The sequence below is a fragment of the Gadus morhua genome, chromosome 12 (genome assembly GCF_902167405.1).
Source record: "Gadus morhua chromosome 12, gadMor3.0, whole genome shotgun sequence".
In the NCBI taxonomy this organism is placed as follows: domain Eukaryota; kingdom Metazoa; phylum Chordata; class Actinopteri; order Gadiformes; family Gadidae; genus Gadus; species Gadus morhua.
In genome coordinates, this window is record NC_044059.1 from 14,989,024 (window position 1) to 15,005,797 (window position 16,774).

General features: G+C 41.0%; 1 protein-coding gene across 13 annotated transcripts in view; it reads right to left on the reverse strand.

Annotated features, from left to right (window-relative positions):
* Positions 1–2,646: 2,646 nt before the first annotated feature.
* The window catches only part of rabgap1l (RAB GTPase activating protein 1-like), a 160,566-nt gene continuing 146,438 nt past the window's right edge, over positions 2,647–16,774 (reverse strand). For 7 of the 13 annotated variants that reach the window (XM_030372867.1, XM_030372869.1, XM_030372866.1 and 4 more), the window contains 9 exons: positions 16,340–16,450; positions 15,920–16,024; positions 15,541–15,624; positions 15,274–15,345; positions 14,389–14,589; positions 11,059–11,103; positions 10,606–10,709; positions 10,424–10,497; positions 5,647–9,550 (listed from right to left, as the gene is read on the reverse strand). In XM_030372867.1, coding sequence (XP_030228727.1) covers positions 9,246–9,550; positions 10,424–10,497; positions 10,606–10,709; positions 11,059–11,103; positions 14,389–14,589; positions 15,274–15,345; positions 15,541–15,624; positions 15,920–16,024; positions 16,340–16,450 — 1,101 coding nt within the window. In that variant the 3' untranslated portion in view covers positions 5,647–9,245. Of the gene's footprint in view, positions 4,247–5,646; positions 9,551–10,423; positions 10,498–10,605; positions 10,710–11,058; positions 11,104–14,388; positions 14,590–15,273; positions 15,346–15,540; positions 15,625–15,919; positions 16,025–16,339; positions 16,451–16,774 lie in introns of those variants that run through there. The other 6 variants (XM_030372873.1, XM_030372870.1, XM_030372871.1 and 3 more) reach the window with 3 other exon arrangements.

Sequence of the window (16,774 nt, forward strand, 5' to 3'; positions counted from 1 at the left end):
AATATATGTGGATATATATACGTAGATATATATATATATACACCCAATTATTCTGTTTTCATATTTATATGCATTATTATAGCTTGTATTATACTGACATGTTGGTGACATCTATCCAAGCTAAATTGATCTATTAAGGGGTAGGACTAGATACGTTTTTTTTACTTCCTCCTACCCCCTTTCGAGCATGTAGAAAGTTTTTATTTTTATTTTACTTCTGTGTGTTTTTTTTTTTGTTGGCTCTTTTATTTTTTATTTCATCTATTAATAATCAATTGATAATCATTAATTGATTGATAATCATGTTTTTTTTATTGTTTACATGTTAGAAATAAAGACAATCAATCAATCAATCAAACTATTCACCATACAGCTACTAAAAAAAGCAAACACGCTAAAATGTTTAGATGCAGTTATTTCATATTTATGATGTTTAACAATAAGCTGTCCTTGTCCTTGTCAGATGCTAATGATATTTATATCAATGTTCAATGATATATGAACATTTAATTCTACTGTTTATTCAGAGTAGTGACCTTCTTTTTAAATGATGTATCATTTCATAGGTATGTGATACCATTCTGAGTCATGCCAAGGAGAGGTTCTCTTTCACCAAGCACCTCATCAGTGCCACTCTGCTGCAAGGAGACTTGTTCCCCCAACACAGCGTAAAGTTCCCAGATTCAGCGCTGGAAACCACTGTGGAAGCCTACCCCACACTGGACAAGGCCAAACTGAAGACAGAATTGTCCCTGGTCTATTTAAGGCTTGCATGTGGCGCACTGGCTCTCTTCCAGGTTTTTCATGGAAACAAAACTTCAGGACACATTCAGCGAGACTGTAAGTCTTTTAAAGATTTCTCATCACCACAACCGATGACCACAGCAGAATCAGAGAGGTGCTTCTCTACTTTTAAAGAAGATAAAAACATTCCTTAGGAACCCCCATGGCACAAGCACCGCCTGAACGCACTGCTATGCTATGCTCTCCAGTGGAGGAAAACCTGATACAGAACAATCCTGACTTTAACACCAAAGTCATTGAGAAGTTTGCCACTAAGAAAAAACAGAAGAGCAAAGTTCATGTACAAATAAGAGCCCTCACTCCCTCACAACACTCTCAACTCACTCACACACACTCTCTCAAATTCACTGCACTCACTACAACTTTCAAAACTCAACACACTCACTCACAAACACACTCTCAAACTCCCTCACTCACTCAACAACACACATACTCACTCACACACTCTCACACTCACTCACAAACACACTTGCACATATACTCACTCACAATCACACTCACACATATACTCACTCACTCATACAACTCAGTATTTACGCAGTCCCCAGGTTTCAAGGGAGTGAGACATAAACGCTGATTAGACTCCAATTGGTACATTTTATGTTCCTATACCAGTTTTTCTGTGTGTAGTTAACTTTAATCATCCATCTGTAAATATTACAATCATATACAATGATATTGTAATTTTGTACTAAGAGTATTCACTTATATATTTAATCCAATTGGTACATTTTATGTTCCTATGACAGTTTTTCTTTGTATATAGTTATTTTTAATCATCATCCACTTGTAAATGTCTCTCGAGAACTTGAATTTTGTATTAAGAGTATTCACTAATATACATCGCATATCATTGTCATTATCTGTCTGTTGTTTTTAAAGGGCAATTAAATAAATATTGTTTATCCCTAAAACAATGGTACCTTTTGGTTTGGGTTCTTTTATTGGGATAGTTACCGAAAGCTTCTGGCACCTACAGCCCCACCTAGAATATTTTTCACCAGCCGCCACTGTTTGTGACTGTTCGAACAACTTTCGCCACCTGTTCAAATAGATACAGACTAAATATCTTAGTTAAATTTGATTTATTTTATGGAGATATCTACTGTTGATTCATTACTGTGTTGTACGGAAACTATGTTTAGTGTTTAGATTATTTTACGTTTAGATTATTTGCAGGCCTGCAACGCAAATATAATTATTTGTTTGATTACTATTTCATTATTTCTTAAACTGCCCAACGGAACTGCAGCTTAATTGAGTAACATTAAATGTATTGTTTTTTTCTTTAGGATATTTTCTGTTTTTCTGGACAAAAAAGGTGGGATATATTCTAATGTTTTCTCAGTTTCACTACATTGACCGCATCACTTAGTTGCCCCGCAGTAATTCCCAGTTAGTGCTCGCATAACAAACGGCCACACTGAACGCGTTACGTGCGTAGGCGTTGAAAATCAGAATTATTTCGGCGCGTTACGCCCAACGTGCATCTTTAGCACGTGTAACGCATATACGCACCTAAACCAATGGTTCCCTATGCAAAAATGCAGATTTTCAACGCCTCTAACGCTCGTAACGCGTTCAGTGTGGCTGTACCTTAACGTGTGACTTTAACAACCAATGAGTATGCAAACCTCTAAATTCACAGGAATAGGCTGCAGTGAACCTTCCATTGTCTACAGGTGTATTATGGTTTGTAGAATAACCTTCATATCCTTGATTTTTTTTATATCTAATAAAGGGACTAATAAAGTACATCAAGTACATACAAGTATAAAGATACGTACTGTAATGTTCACACTTTTGTGTTTTTAACAAGCCTTAAACAATGTTAACTTTACATCTTATTAAGTTCAGCTTTAATATTGAATGTCTGCTCAGTGTTCAATAAAAAAACAAATGGTGTGTTGAACATCGGAAGGTACATTTATCATTGGATACAGCACAGGAATTACATATTGATCAGGACTCATTGCAGCTTCCTTCTGCAAAATTCTAAATATGACCTTCCGCCCACGCCAAACTTACCTGAATTTGTAACATAATTAATGGAGAACAACGGAGTAAAACTTGGCAGCCGACTTCAGTTAACACTGAATGAACTCCGCTCAACGTCGAGGACACAAGGATCAGTTGGTACTACAAACGGTACAACTATAGTGTTTGTGAAATATGAAGTTGTGAAAATGGCTGTGTGATTGGCTGGAGGACTTAAAATGACTTGTATTATAATGCTGAATATGGACATGGTTAAAATACTGAAACACACCCCTTTAAAAAGTAAATCAGAAACAATCATTAGGCAATGTTTGAGTCAGCCTGTCTGTCTGTCCTACTTGGGGGTAGTGAGGGTCAAGATGTCTGTCGGTCTGTCCTAGCTCGGGGTATTTATCTGTCCTAGCTGGAGTCGTTAGGGTCAGAATCTGTCTGACAATCTGTCCTAGCTGGGAAGTTAGGATCTGTCTGTCCTAGCTGGGGGGGCGGTGGCATTAAGGGAATGTTTTCGGAGCAGAAGAATATGAACTTGACTTCAAAGCCACTGTGCTTTGTTGGATCAACATTACCAAAGACAAAAATTCTAATCCTAAAATTAACACAACAAAAATAAATTTAAGGAGAACATTCCATTAAAAAAAAAAAAGAATCCATGAAGAATTAGTACATATACATATTTATATAACAACGTTGTATACTTATAGTATAACCATAAAGAAGCTAATGTTTTGAGTGTATTTCTGAACGCGTTCTTGCAGAGCTGTAGAGGGTTATTGAAGCAGCCATGTCAGTGAGGAAGAATGTTAGTCTTGTAAGATACGTCCCTATTGGTAGGACACTAAATACAGATTCAACGTGTTCTTGATAGCATAATCACATGGCAACAATGGATAATTGTCCATCATTCTGCATTTGCCATGTCTGGCAACAGGAGGGAGCAGTTGAAACCAAATACGATTTCTTCAATAGCAAGCTTTGAATAAATCAGTTTCAACAATCAGTGACTGAAAAGCATGTGGGCCATAAGCCTAGAGACAGGATTGCAGTAGTCATAATGTTGGAGAAAGGTGAAAGCAACCAAAAAAAATTAATCAGCTAATCAAACACGGAAAAGCATTGAGTTCTGCCCTTTTCCTGCTTCTAGACCAATGAAAAGGGAACACAGCAAGATTCTGCAGCTCGCACTCTTTAGCTGTTCATTTTACATCCTTCCTTCAAACAAGGTGTAGGGGGGCGGGGTGGCGTCTGGGGTCCAGGTGTGCGGGATCTAGGTGTAGACCTAGGAGGTGCCCTCCTTGGGAGAGATGGGACCATAGGACTGGGAGGTGCTGGAGGAGGAGGTGGAGGCAGAGGAGGAGTTCTTCAGCGAGCCCAAAGTCTTACTGAACCAAGAGTTCTTGGCAGCCTGGACCTCGTTCAGCAACACACCCCTCTGGTGCTCCAGCTCCTGGAAAGGATTTTAAACATAAAAAAATACGTAAAATGGTTGGAAACAAATAAAGTGTGTGTGTTTGTGTGCGTCTACTAGGGTAGTAACTTGGAAAAGTATGTTATTGACCTTATTCCTTCACAACTAGTTCATCGCAATAAGCACGCAAAATGATGAGGCTTTCAAATCCACTAGAAACAACGAAATTGAGCAAAATAGCAAAATTGCATGATATGTGTGGAGTTTAAGCTAAAATATATCCAAATTTCCAGAGTGGATTTTTGAAATTGTGGTATCTTTGGAAAGCTGGCGAAGTGTAGTGTGCATATCTGGTGTTGTATCTAACACCATTTCAAAGCTGTCCTCTAGGGAGCGCAACGAAATTGAGCAAAAAAGCAAAATCACATTATATTTGTGGAGATTAAGCTGAAATATCTCCAAATTGCCACAGTGTATTTTTGTAATTCGTGCTATCATTGGAAAGCTGAGGAGATCTAGTGTCCAGATGTGGTGTAATATATGACGCCATTTTAAAGCTGTCAACTAGGAGGCGCAACGAAATTGAGAAAAATAGCAAAATCGCATATGTATGGAGTTTAAGCTGAAATATCTCCAGATTTCCAGTGGATTTTTTAAATTGGGGTATCCTTGGAAAGCTGGGGAAGTGTAGTGTGCATATCTCGTTTGTATCCAACGCCATTTCAAAGCTGTCCACTAGGAAGCGCAATGACATTGAGCAAAATAGCAAAATCGCATAATATGTGTGGAGTTTAAGCTGAAATACCTCCAAATTTCCAGTGGATTTTAGAAATTGTGGTATCGTTGGAAAGCTGGCAAGGTCTAGTGTCCATATGTGGCGTAATATCTAATTTCAAATATGTCCACTAGGAGGCGCAACGAAATTGAGCAAAATAGCAAAATCGCACAATATGTGTGGAATTTAAGCTGAAATATCTCCAAATTGCCAAAGTCGATTTTAGAATTTTTGGTATGATTAGAAAGCTGAGGAGGTCCGGTGTCCACATGTGGTGTAATATATAACGCCATTTCAAAGCTGTCCACTGGGAGGCACAACAAAATTGAGCAAAATAGCAAAATCTGTGGAGTTTAAGCTGAAATATCTCCAAGTTTCCACAGTGGATTTTTGAAATTGTGGTATCTTTGTGTAACCCATATGGAATATAGGGCTACTAAATCCTTTATTATTCAAAGATGCAATTGCTTGTGTTCTCCAGTAGGGAGCGCTCAACATAATTCCAGTAGCAGGAAATTACACGTGAGCACCCCGTTTCCAGGTTGTCACCTTGAACCGTAACATTGGACAGACAGCAGGTATTAAACACAACAGAGAATCTCCCGGTATAAAACGCCATAAATTAATATTACAACCTTGATTAATTCAGTCATAAAAATGTCCATGATATTAATAAGGCGTTTTATTAGGACCTGAACATTGAAAATAGAAGATAACTACCGTGAATTATATTGTTCACTTGAATCTCCGGTGAGTGTTGCCCATGCCAATGCTAATGTATTGTTGCTTAGTACTAAAGAGAACAAGATACTATAAAAGCTATTTGAGTTCAGATACCTTTTTAAGTATACTTTTGTGTTCATGGTGTCATTTTTAAATGTGTTTAATAAATTGCTAATGCGATCGCTAATCGTTAGCTACATGCTAAGTGCTAGCTGCTAATCGTTCATACCAGGCTAATTGTATGCTAATAGCAGCGAAGGTCAATCACTATGCTAAGGACGCATCCTAGTTAGTAGAGCAGCATAGACATGATGATGAAACCTTAAAGATGAACTGAACTGATATTTGAGGTTTAGTTGATATAACAGATGCATTGTCTGCCTTCTCATTGGTACAATAACTAAAAATGGCTGAACTTGCTAAAAGGGTATAAATTGTACGTTGAAAGTGTTACAGGGCGCCGCCATGTTGGATTTCAACAATCAGCTTTGTCACTGGCATGATAACCTACTCCTACTCTGTGGCTCTAGCAGCCATAACAGGTAATTCTCCTTTCGCTAAGCCCCGCCCCCCTTGGTTACTGTTGCCAAGTCCGACAAGCGAGTTACTAATTTCAACATGGCATTTTTGACAGCTCTTCCAGCTGAACTGCTGTCCGGCTTTTATAAAGCAGCAAATGCTGTTTCTGACCGAAGTAGACAGAAAGGTTTACAATATGCCTTTGAGGGTTACATACAGGACATCAAGGTAACAAAAAAATAGCATAATGCGATAAAAATAGAGGCAAAAGCCTATTGATCACAATCAAAAAGTGAGTTGCCACATCAGCTGATGATCAAGACGGAGGCTTGCACAAATGATATCAACGAGCAACACTGTTTCTGTAAAGCTGGGTAGGTCTATATTCACTATTATCGTCGTTATTATAACGCAAAAGCACAAAGCATGTATAACATTGTATAGCATTATATGCTAGCATATCATAACCATAATAGTCAACGTTAGCAGGCTAGCTGTAATTAACGAGGTGATCTTTCGTTAGCTCCGCAGGGTTCTGCGCCCACATCATTGGGCTTATCCATACCCTGGACCTCTGTAAGACGCCAACATGTCTATAGGCCTACAACTACAGTCCTCCACAAGCTTACCAACACAGTGGCATAAACCCAGAGGTGTCAAAGTAACACCACAGCCCGTGACAGCAATTGTTGTGGCCAGGGCCAAGACAGACAGAAAAAGGAGACCCATCTTCTGCCAATACAACAACGACAGGTAAGAAAACTCTTGTTTTTAAACACACCTTATTTCCTTCTTCCACATAGTAAACAATTCAACTTACTGTGATGAGATGAAGCTTGTACTCCAGATCAGATAACATAATTAGGTATGGATAATTTTGTATTGATCAGATTGATATAAGTAGACATGTATGTTTTTTGTATCTCACAGGGCCATGTCTGAGGTCACAGATCAGGGTATTTTGTTGTTGAGGGAACTGTCAGGGACACCTATGAGCTCCATAGCAAGCAAGCCTCCGATGGATGTAGAATTAGGTTAGGAGAAGTACCCTCTTGTAGGGCTGGGCGATATGACGATATATATCGTGTGATGATATAAAAATGTCTATCGTTTCATATTATGCTCTATCGTTTATATCGTCTTGTCGCAAATCACACTCATTACGGTAATATTTTAAGTCATTTGGACGACGCTTTACATTCTTCCACACGGCACATGAAGGCAACACAAACAAACATGGAGGAGAGTGAACATGACAATTCTGAACAGCAGAAGGACTCCGATGACCAGCCAAGACAAAATGAGCTCGTACCTAAAAGAGGGGCTACTTCTATCGCATGGACGTGGTTTGGGTTTGAAAAGTCGGACACGGACCAGAAAAACTTACTTTGTAAAGTATGACGCAAACCGGTCCCCTCACCAGACTCAAACACCACCAACCTATTTTACCACCTACGAATGAATCACGACAAACAGTACGGAGAGTGTCTACGGATGAAATCCACAAAAGTACAGTAGTCGAGTGCTCAAAACGTACTTGTAATATTCTATATATTTATATTGTGAGCCTTATTTTGCTGCATTGGTCCCATTGAAAGTGTTCCATGTTTACATTTCGTATTTTATATACCAATATTTATGTTAGGCCTGTATTAATTTTTGTTTGCGGCTACAATACAAAGTTCTACTGTTAAAGACTATTGGTATGGTTGGTTTTAATATTTTTGAAAACCAACCAAAAAAGAGTGTTTTATATTTACCTTTTTATATTTATACATTCATATTTTATATTTTGCTGGATGCATAATTTGCACAAAGGTTCTAAATAAAAGGAGAAAAATAATCATGAGTAAGTGGATAGAGTAAGAGTATATAATTCAAAATGTAATACGAAATAGGCCAAGTGGTCATTTTATATAAACTATTTATTCATTGAATTTACAGAAAATGTGCTATATCGTGATATATATCGTTATTGGGATATGAATGACCTATATCGGGATATGATATTTTGGTCAGATCGCCCAGCCCTACCCTCTTGGAAGTGGCTTTAGCTACCAGGTAAAGCAGTTAATCCTAAACTGATAAAGATTAGGACTTATTTCTTATCATTTGCAGGTAGAGATTTTATTACAGTCACATACATACATTTCATTCATTCATTCATTCAATTCAGTAGCTTATTTTAGCGTCTCTTTATTTAGAGACATAATGATCCGCTAGATAGAGCCTATGCCTTTATAATGTGCGGCTGGAAATTTGGCAGCATACAGACTACAAACCATATCTGATTTATGTTTCCAAGCCCGACATCCTTCCAGAAACTATTTTAAATTTCTTCACTTTGGCGATAGCTCTTTCCACATGTACCCGGTGTTTGGCTTTTTTCTTTGTCATCTCAACATCTGTAGCTGGCATTTGACTATTTGATTTGGCAATGGGAGGAATGTTCAAATTAAGGCCTAGCTCATTCACATCCTTCTCAATAAGAAAGCTTTTATCAACCATGAGCCCATCGCCTGCCTTAAGGTAGCCACAGTGAAGCAGACCTTTCAGTAAATCCTTGACTCCACATTGTCTAAATATTTCTTGGTCAGAGATTGATCCAGTGAAAAGTGTTGATACAAAGATAATGGAGCAACGAGGATCACAGGCAATCAGACACTTAAGCGTATTGGTAGTTTGTAGTTCGTAGGCATGTTTTCTGTTATGCTGTCCCTGTGCGGCCAAATAGACAAGTTGCCTAGCTTGCCATACATGAAATCAATCCGCGAATTGGATAAAGTGCTAACGCTTTGCACTGGAATTTGACATTTGAAGGCAAGCTCTGTCAGATCAAAGTTTTGCCTCAGCTTCATCAGTGTGAGTAGGAACTGTTGTCGTGGTTAAAGGGGGGTGTCATGAATATTTGGCCTGTTAAGCCCTTTGAGACTGTAATGGTGATTAAGGGCTATACAAATAAAATTGAATTGAATTGTCGTAAAGGCATGAGGTTGACCTGCTGATCTACTTTGTGATATGTCACAGGGATAAATGTTTTTGGATCCTTTGCAGTACTGGGTAACCTGAAAAATGCACACAGCTTATTAAACTCATCATAACTAAAGCCTGTGCAATACTTGAAGTACTCAGACACATCACAGTTGCATAAAGTCTCCGGTGTGAGTGGGTACGGTCCCTGAGTGGGTGTGGGTGTGGCGTGGGTGAACTTTGTATCTTTTCCCTCAGTAAGGCATTTTCTTTTTCCTTTTCAGCGAGTTGCCTCTTAAGTCTTTTCACTTCATCTTCCTCTGTGCGATCTTGGTCCTCTGTGTGAACCTGGTCCACTGTGCAGAAACATAATTATAAAGAGATTACAACAGGATGAAAACATAATGCAAGTAATCAATTGTAAATATTTGTTTTCTTCTTTGCATGTGCAGCTCCCACTTATGGACAGTTGGCAAAAATCCTCCCAATCAAACTCTACTGGTGATGACTTCCCAGCATTCCCTTTCCCACCACTGCCAGGCACTTTCTATACTGTCCTTTCTAAAGTGCAGATGGAAATGTTTAACACTATGATGGTCTCCAAGTCTGAGGCAGAGGCGCTTGAGAAAGAGACCAGACAGCAAAGTAGCAACAACATATGGCATCATGTCCGCTCTACTCGCCTTACTTCAACTTCATTCAAGAGAATATTCTCGAGGAGAGCAGACTTCGAAAAGCTTGCCACCATTGGAAAAAGAAGAACATCTGTACTGAAGCAATGAGGAGAGGCATAGAGCTTGAACCAGCTGGTGCAGCCCAGTACTCTGGCAACAAAGTTCAAATTTGTGGATTGGTTGTTAACCCTGACGCCCCCCATTTAGGTACATCCCCTGACAGAAGATTTCAGAGCGATGAGGGCAAAACCTATGAAATTAAGTGCCTGATGCAAATCACATACACCAATTACCAGTACATTGAAAAGCTTAGTGATAACACCTACAGGCTTAAGCGTACACATGAGTATTATTTTCAGATCATGGGACAGTTGGGGATAACTGGTATGCCATGGTGTGACCTTTTTGTTTCATGTGATGGTGACTATCACCTGGAACAAATTCATTTTGAGGCAGAGATGTGGGGGAAAATTGAAGCAAGGCTAGACTGGTACTTTTTTGAGCACTTTTTACCAATAATGTGCAATGGATCCTTATAGTCACATGAACTCATACCTGTTTCAATGACCATGGGCCTCTCCTCCGTTGCGGTGTCCTCCACTAATGAGCCTGATGTTGTGGTGATCTCTCTGTAATATACATGATACAAATTAAAGTATTTGATGCTACTCCGATGTTGTGTTGTGGCTGTGATGTTTTTCTATAATAAAGTTGTTATTCTATTACATAAATTTAACCTTTTAGTCTGAAGTCTTCGACATTTCACTGGAATTTCTCTACCAGATGGAACAGCAGGAACTGGATTTGGGTAGTCGAGACTTGGCTCCCCATTGACAAAGTGCTGAAATAGCAAGAGAAAATATTGTTGAACTGGCAACACAGTGAAGATATTCACCTAGAAAACAGCCATAACAGTTGGTCTGTAACATATTAACGTATTAAGGTGTTTGGATGGACCATGACAAGTCAACAATCTAGCTCTAGCTCTGTTACTATGTTGTCAAAAATAGAATCCAGACTTTAGCATCTAGCACTACTCGATTGCTAAGCTATCGCTAAGGTTGCTTGCTACAAGCTAGCGCCTATGATTCCTCATAATTTGGGTTAGCGAGCCAAATGTATAGATCAAAATCACAGAATACCGAATCGTTTAACTTAATTGTAGGGTACGTTGAGGACAAAAGTCTTACCTTTGAACACACAAAAGTGTGCCGGTCGATCCTTGAGGGGTTCAGCTGAGAGTGAGGATGTCCACAAAGTTTTATCCACAGGCGACACTTGTCAGGCTTTGATTTTGGTTTGGGGAAGGGGAAAAAAACGCACAACCCCCTCCAACCTCTCTGGGTAACGACTATCAGTCTTACAAGTGCCCCAGGCACAACGTTTAACCATCTTTCTCATAGTCTAAAAACGACAGTGTTAAAAGACGAAAGTACGAAAATCTGAGACACAGTCAATGGAGCACTGTCGTGAAAGTGTCTGAGCTTAGTCGGAGACGGCTTTTGGCTCCGCTGTGATTGGCCAGTCTGCATTCTAGGGCGTGGCTTAGCGAAAGGCGAATTGTCACAATGTCAAACTTTTGTCATGGACCACTAGATGTTGCCAATTCTGACTCTGGTCTCTGTGTTTATTCTGTCTAAATTATGTCTCTGGTTAAGCAGACTCACCTGCCCCCTGTTCTAATTAACATAATGAGTCAGGCTTTGAGGTAGGGCTGCACGATTTGGGCATAATATGATATCCCGATATTTTAATAATCACCTGTGCAAAAAAAAAAGCTGTAGGTTACACAGCTTCTCCCTCCCTTCTCCGTTCCATTTGGGAACATGTTTGGTTTAATTTCGCTTGTTTCGTATATTTTAATTAATTAATTAAGGGCGCCACCAGAGGGTGCCCCCAACACATTTTCCGCCCTATGCGATTGCCTAGGTCGCCTATGCCGAACGCCGGCCCTGGTTTCGGGGCAGAAGAAGCTGTTGCGGCCGGTGATGCAGCAGCAGAGTTTTACGCATTCCTCATACTGCACTATGTGCCGCTGCTGTAAATGGTGGAACACATTTGTCGTGCTTCCACTTTTAGCGGTTTTGCTACACTCTCTCTCTACAGATGACCTGCAGCTGCTGCTCATCTGTTTTTTAAACCCAAACCATTTCCATATTATGGAGCCGTTGGTTCTCCTCTTTGAAACAATTTCGTCTCACGCCGCCGTCACGTTTTCTTTAACGATATTCTCCATGCATGTTGTGTTGTGTGGGGGCGGTGGGGGCGGGAATGAGGCGTCTTTGCACACGGCACGTTCGGAAGGACAGAGTGGGAGGGGGAGGGGTCGCGCTCACAGTCTCCAAGGCAAACACAGGTGGAAACTGAGGTGGAAACTGACCATTTTAACGCATATATCGATGTAAACGATATTGTCAAATCTTGTATCCCCTTGGAAATTATATCGATATATCTTACATAGTCGATATATCCTGCAGCCCTACTCTGAGGCTCGCTGAAATGGCTACGGAAAAGCAAACAACCAGGTCTACAGGAGGATGATCTTATTGCATTGCCCCTGTCTGCAGTAATGAATTATATAGGGCCAAGGCAGCTGGGGTAATCATACATTTCCACAGGCTACCTTTGAATAGGAAACCAGCCCTTAATAGATGGCTGGCAGCCTTAAAACTGACTAACCCTCCGATTGCCCCTGTCATGTCAATCTCCACAAGCTAGCACTCCGACCATAAAGTGTATAAACTATTACTCAGACGATATCCCAGATCTATGTTTCCAAGCTGCTAATTAAACCACGGCGGGTCTGTAAACAGAATTTCCACAAATGTCCCTTTCCACTCACCCTGATGTTCGCCGACTAGCCGATTGCTGATGAGATGCGGGAGTTAAACTCGAAGAAGTAGTTACATAGTAAGATGTATCTGTGCAATATCCATCTGTGCAATATCCATCAATTTCCACCAGAAAGTAAACCTCCAACATCCACCTAAAGTAAACGTGACACTTGTGAATCCGCCTCGCATCTATGCTCACCCAAAGTGCATCTAACATGTCTTAGAGGTCCCGTCCACCCGGAGCAGATTTTTTTGTGAAACCATGTCTTTAATAACCATGTTATTAGCCTGATAATAAACCATGTTCTTTAATAGGTCCAATGTCCTCCATGACTTGAATGTTTTTATACAGCGCGCAGACTGCATGCGCGCAGGCTTGATGCACGCAGGCTTGATGCGCTCAGGCTTGATGCGCTCCACTTTTTTTTGTGGAAAACTAGCGCCTTGAATATGTAGGTACTACAGCGTTTGTACAGCTCGTTGCTCTTCCGCAATGACTCCGTCTTTACGGAGATATTCCTGAAATGCATCAAAGGAAAACGGAGGGGGAAAGGCGTTTTCGCCTTGTTACTTGGTTGCTATTTATGGGCGCTCCAGTGTCTCTGCTCGGACGTCCCTTACTGTGCGTTCACACTAAACGAGACATTTGTCGCCCGTTCGCGTTGTCGGCGAAGTTTTGTCGCGCCACAAATCCTAATCTGTCGTTCTGCGGCGGAGGACCTGACGCAGTCTATTTATAATACTGTAATGACCACGGAAGAGGCAGTGAATGAAGTATTGATTAGACAGAGATTTATTAGATAGGCCTGCCTAATAAACCGTTGGAACACACAAGACCGGAAACCATAGCAACACCGGTAAACAAACCCCGAGAGGCCCAATCCCTATGAGCTCCCCGCGCTATGGCCATCCGGAGGCGCACAGATATTATTTGGCCGTGATATTATATATACAATTATATTATATACTATTATATATAGAGCTCCGGGAGTCGCAAACGGCAACAATCACTTTCTCCTCCATTGCTGCAGTTCACCCCGGACTGCACTGCACTGAGTTTGACGGTTGAACGCTGATTGGCTGTTTACGTTACACATGTCAACTCAGTGGCCACGCTGTTGAACGCTGATTGGATCACGCGAAATTCGCGTCAAAGTTGAAATGTTTCATCAACTCGAGCAGTAATAATAGGGCAGAGGTGGTGGAGAACGATATAGTGTGGCCCGAAAGAGGCACATTGCCAAGCAGAGAAAACGGGCCCTTGAAAGGCTTGTCCAGGCCAAAAGGATGAAAAAATGAAATTAATAAGTTCCATCCACTATAAATTAAGTTATAGTGGATAGACCTTTTTACATTTAAAATGTTCTTTACTGACCAGTTTATGGGTTAATAAATGTGCCATTTTTACCGTAAGAAAATGTTATCTTTTCCCTTTATTTTCTTCATGGACTAAACCAGAATGCTTAATTTACATGTTAAAATAGCAAAATTTGGGTATTCGTTTTCTTGTAGCAGTATTCGTAACATAGTTGTAGCAGTGCAAATGGATAAAATAAGAAGATTAAGATTAAGAGAATACATAAAAAAAGTAATTATCCAAAATAGAGATGAGCAAAGAGCTGAGGACTGAGCAGTAGGGTTAAGATTAGGACCACACAGGAGACGGTAAACCCTCTGGTAGCCTACCTGTATCCTGCACTTGGCCTCCACCAGCTGCAGCTTGGTTTGGGCCAGCTCAAGCTCCAGCTCCCTCAGCTGATCCATCAGGGAGTCCTTCTCATCATCTCCCCGGCTGGCCCTGAGGCCCTCCTGGCTCGGGGCCAGCGTGTGGAGGGGTCCCTCAGCACAAAACACATCCCTGCATCGCTCACAGGACATCACCTTACTCTATACAGACACACACACACACACACACACACACACACACACACACACACACACACACACACACACACACACACACACACACACACATACACACAGTACAAAGTGCCATTGTAATTCAGAGTGGATACTCTGAATTTTAGCCTGATTGGATTAGTATTTTGTATTGCTAAAGATATTTTTAGCATTGATGTCTTTAGGCTAGCTACTAGTTGGCTGTTATGAGGTTAGCTAGTAGCTTACTACTAAACCAGCCAGCCTGTCTTTAAGGCTATCTACAGTATAAGCTGCCTTTAAGGCTATCTATAAGCTGTCTTTAAGGCTAGCTAATACCTTAATATCTTTAGAGGATAACTTACAGGATTTTTCAACCTAGACCATACATTCACATTATTTTGGGTCTATGTGACTAATGTGGACAAACAATTTTGTATTGGTCCAGTTTTGCACAACAAGGTTTAAGCCCTTACAGCCCGTTCGCAGCTGCAATGTAACCCTTAGGGGAAAAGCAACACGTCAATGTATGTCCCCCTAAAAGTAGTCCCTTTGTCCCAATATGGTTGGAAAATAGGTTCCAGATTTTCAGATACTAGCTGAATATCTTTACGGCTAGCTTTTAGCTGAATATCGTCCAGCTAGTAACTAGCTGTCTTTAAAGCTAGCTACTTGGTGAAAGTGGCGTCTCACCCGTACGATGTCCATTTCCTCTTTAGTGGCGACCTGCTGCTTCTCTAGGCGACTGCTCAGCTGGGAGCAGATCTGTCCCATTCACACAGAGACAACATTTAGTCACCATGCCAACACCAACCCAGCACCTGACACCTCTTTTATTCAAAAAGGTTCAGGTTCAGTTCATCAAAGTCAAAATCTGTCAAAAATGTTGAAAAGAAAGTCTGCATGTACGGCAAGAAACTGAATGCAGTATGTGACCTTTTGCTTTTGGGGGCATCCTACCTGTTTATATTCCGCAATGATAGCTGTCGTTTTCTTGATCTCCGACTCTGCTTTCTCAAGCTCTCTCCTGAACACCTCCTTCAGCTGGGAGAGAGAAAAATGTAATCAAAGAAACAATAGAGTCTATCACTGTGTGGCTCATACGATGGGGCAGACTTGTTAGGACAGATGGTGCACTCATTAGGACAAATAGTGGACTCCTGAGGACAGATAGAGGACTCATTAGGACCAATCTAACCTGTTAGGGCAGATAGAAGATTTGTTGGGGTGTGTAGAAGACATCCACCAGGATGGAAAAAGGACTCTTCTTTGGGGGTAGAAGGAAGACCAGATAGTGCAAACCATAGGAGAGGTAGAAATGTTAGAATGGAGGACGAACCTGCGCCGTCTCCTCGTCTTGTCTCCTCTTCTCCTCCTCTGTCTCCACAAGGCGCTCCTTGGTGTTCAGCAGCTCTTTGTTCAGAACATCAGCCTTGTCCTCCACCTGCAACACACACACACACACACACACACACACACACACACACACACACACACACACACACACACACACACACACACACACACACACACACACACACACACACCACACACACACACACACACACACACACACACAAATGCGGCTGATCAGCAAGTGCTTAGACATCTCATCCAATATGCTGTCACATTATGACATTATAATGGGAGCCTTATTAATCCTGATGGTTCCCATGTTCTCAAAGTTTAGTGTGTGTGTGTGTATGTGTATGTGTTGGTTTCAGTGCGTGCCCGGCTGTCTCGTGTGTGAGTGAGGGACCTGGTCCAGGTGGTTCCTCAGGGAGATCTTGCTGGTGACTAGCTCGTGGGCGAGGTCATCGTTCTCCTGCTCCAGACGCATGCTGGCCTCCTGTAGTCGCCGGTTCTCCCTCTGCACACACCAACACATATACATTAGATGTACACAAACACACACGCCACAGGTACACATTATATTGATGCAAACACACACAAGCGCTGACACACACATTAGTTACACACAAACACACACACACACACACACACACACATTTGGTACACACAAACAAACGACCACACACACATGTAGAAACATACACACACATTAGGTATACACTCAAACCAACACACTCACACACCCACTTTCAACATGAAGAAACACTAACAGATTCAACTTGTTTCCTCAAAGTTTAAAATAAGCAAAGTAGCGGAAGAAAATAACCTAATGGGTTATGTG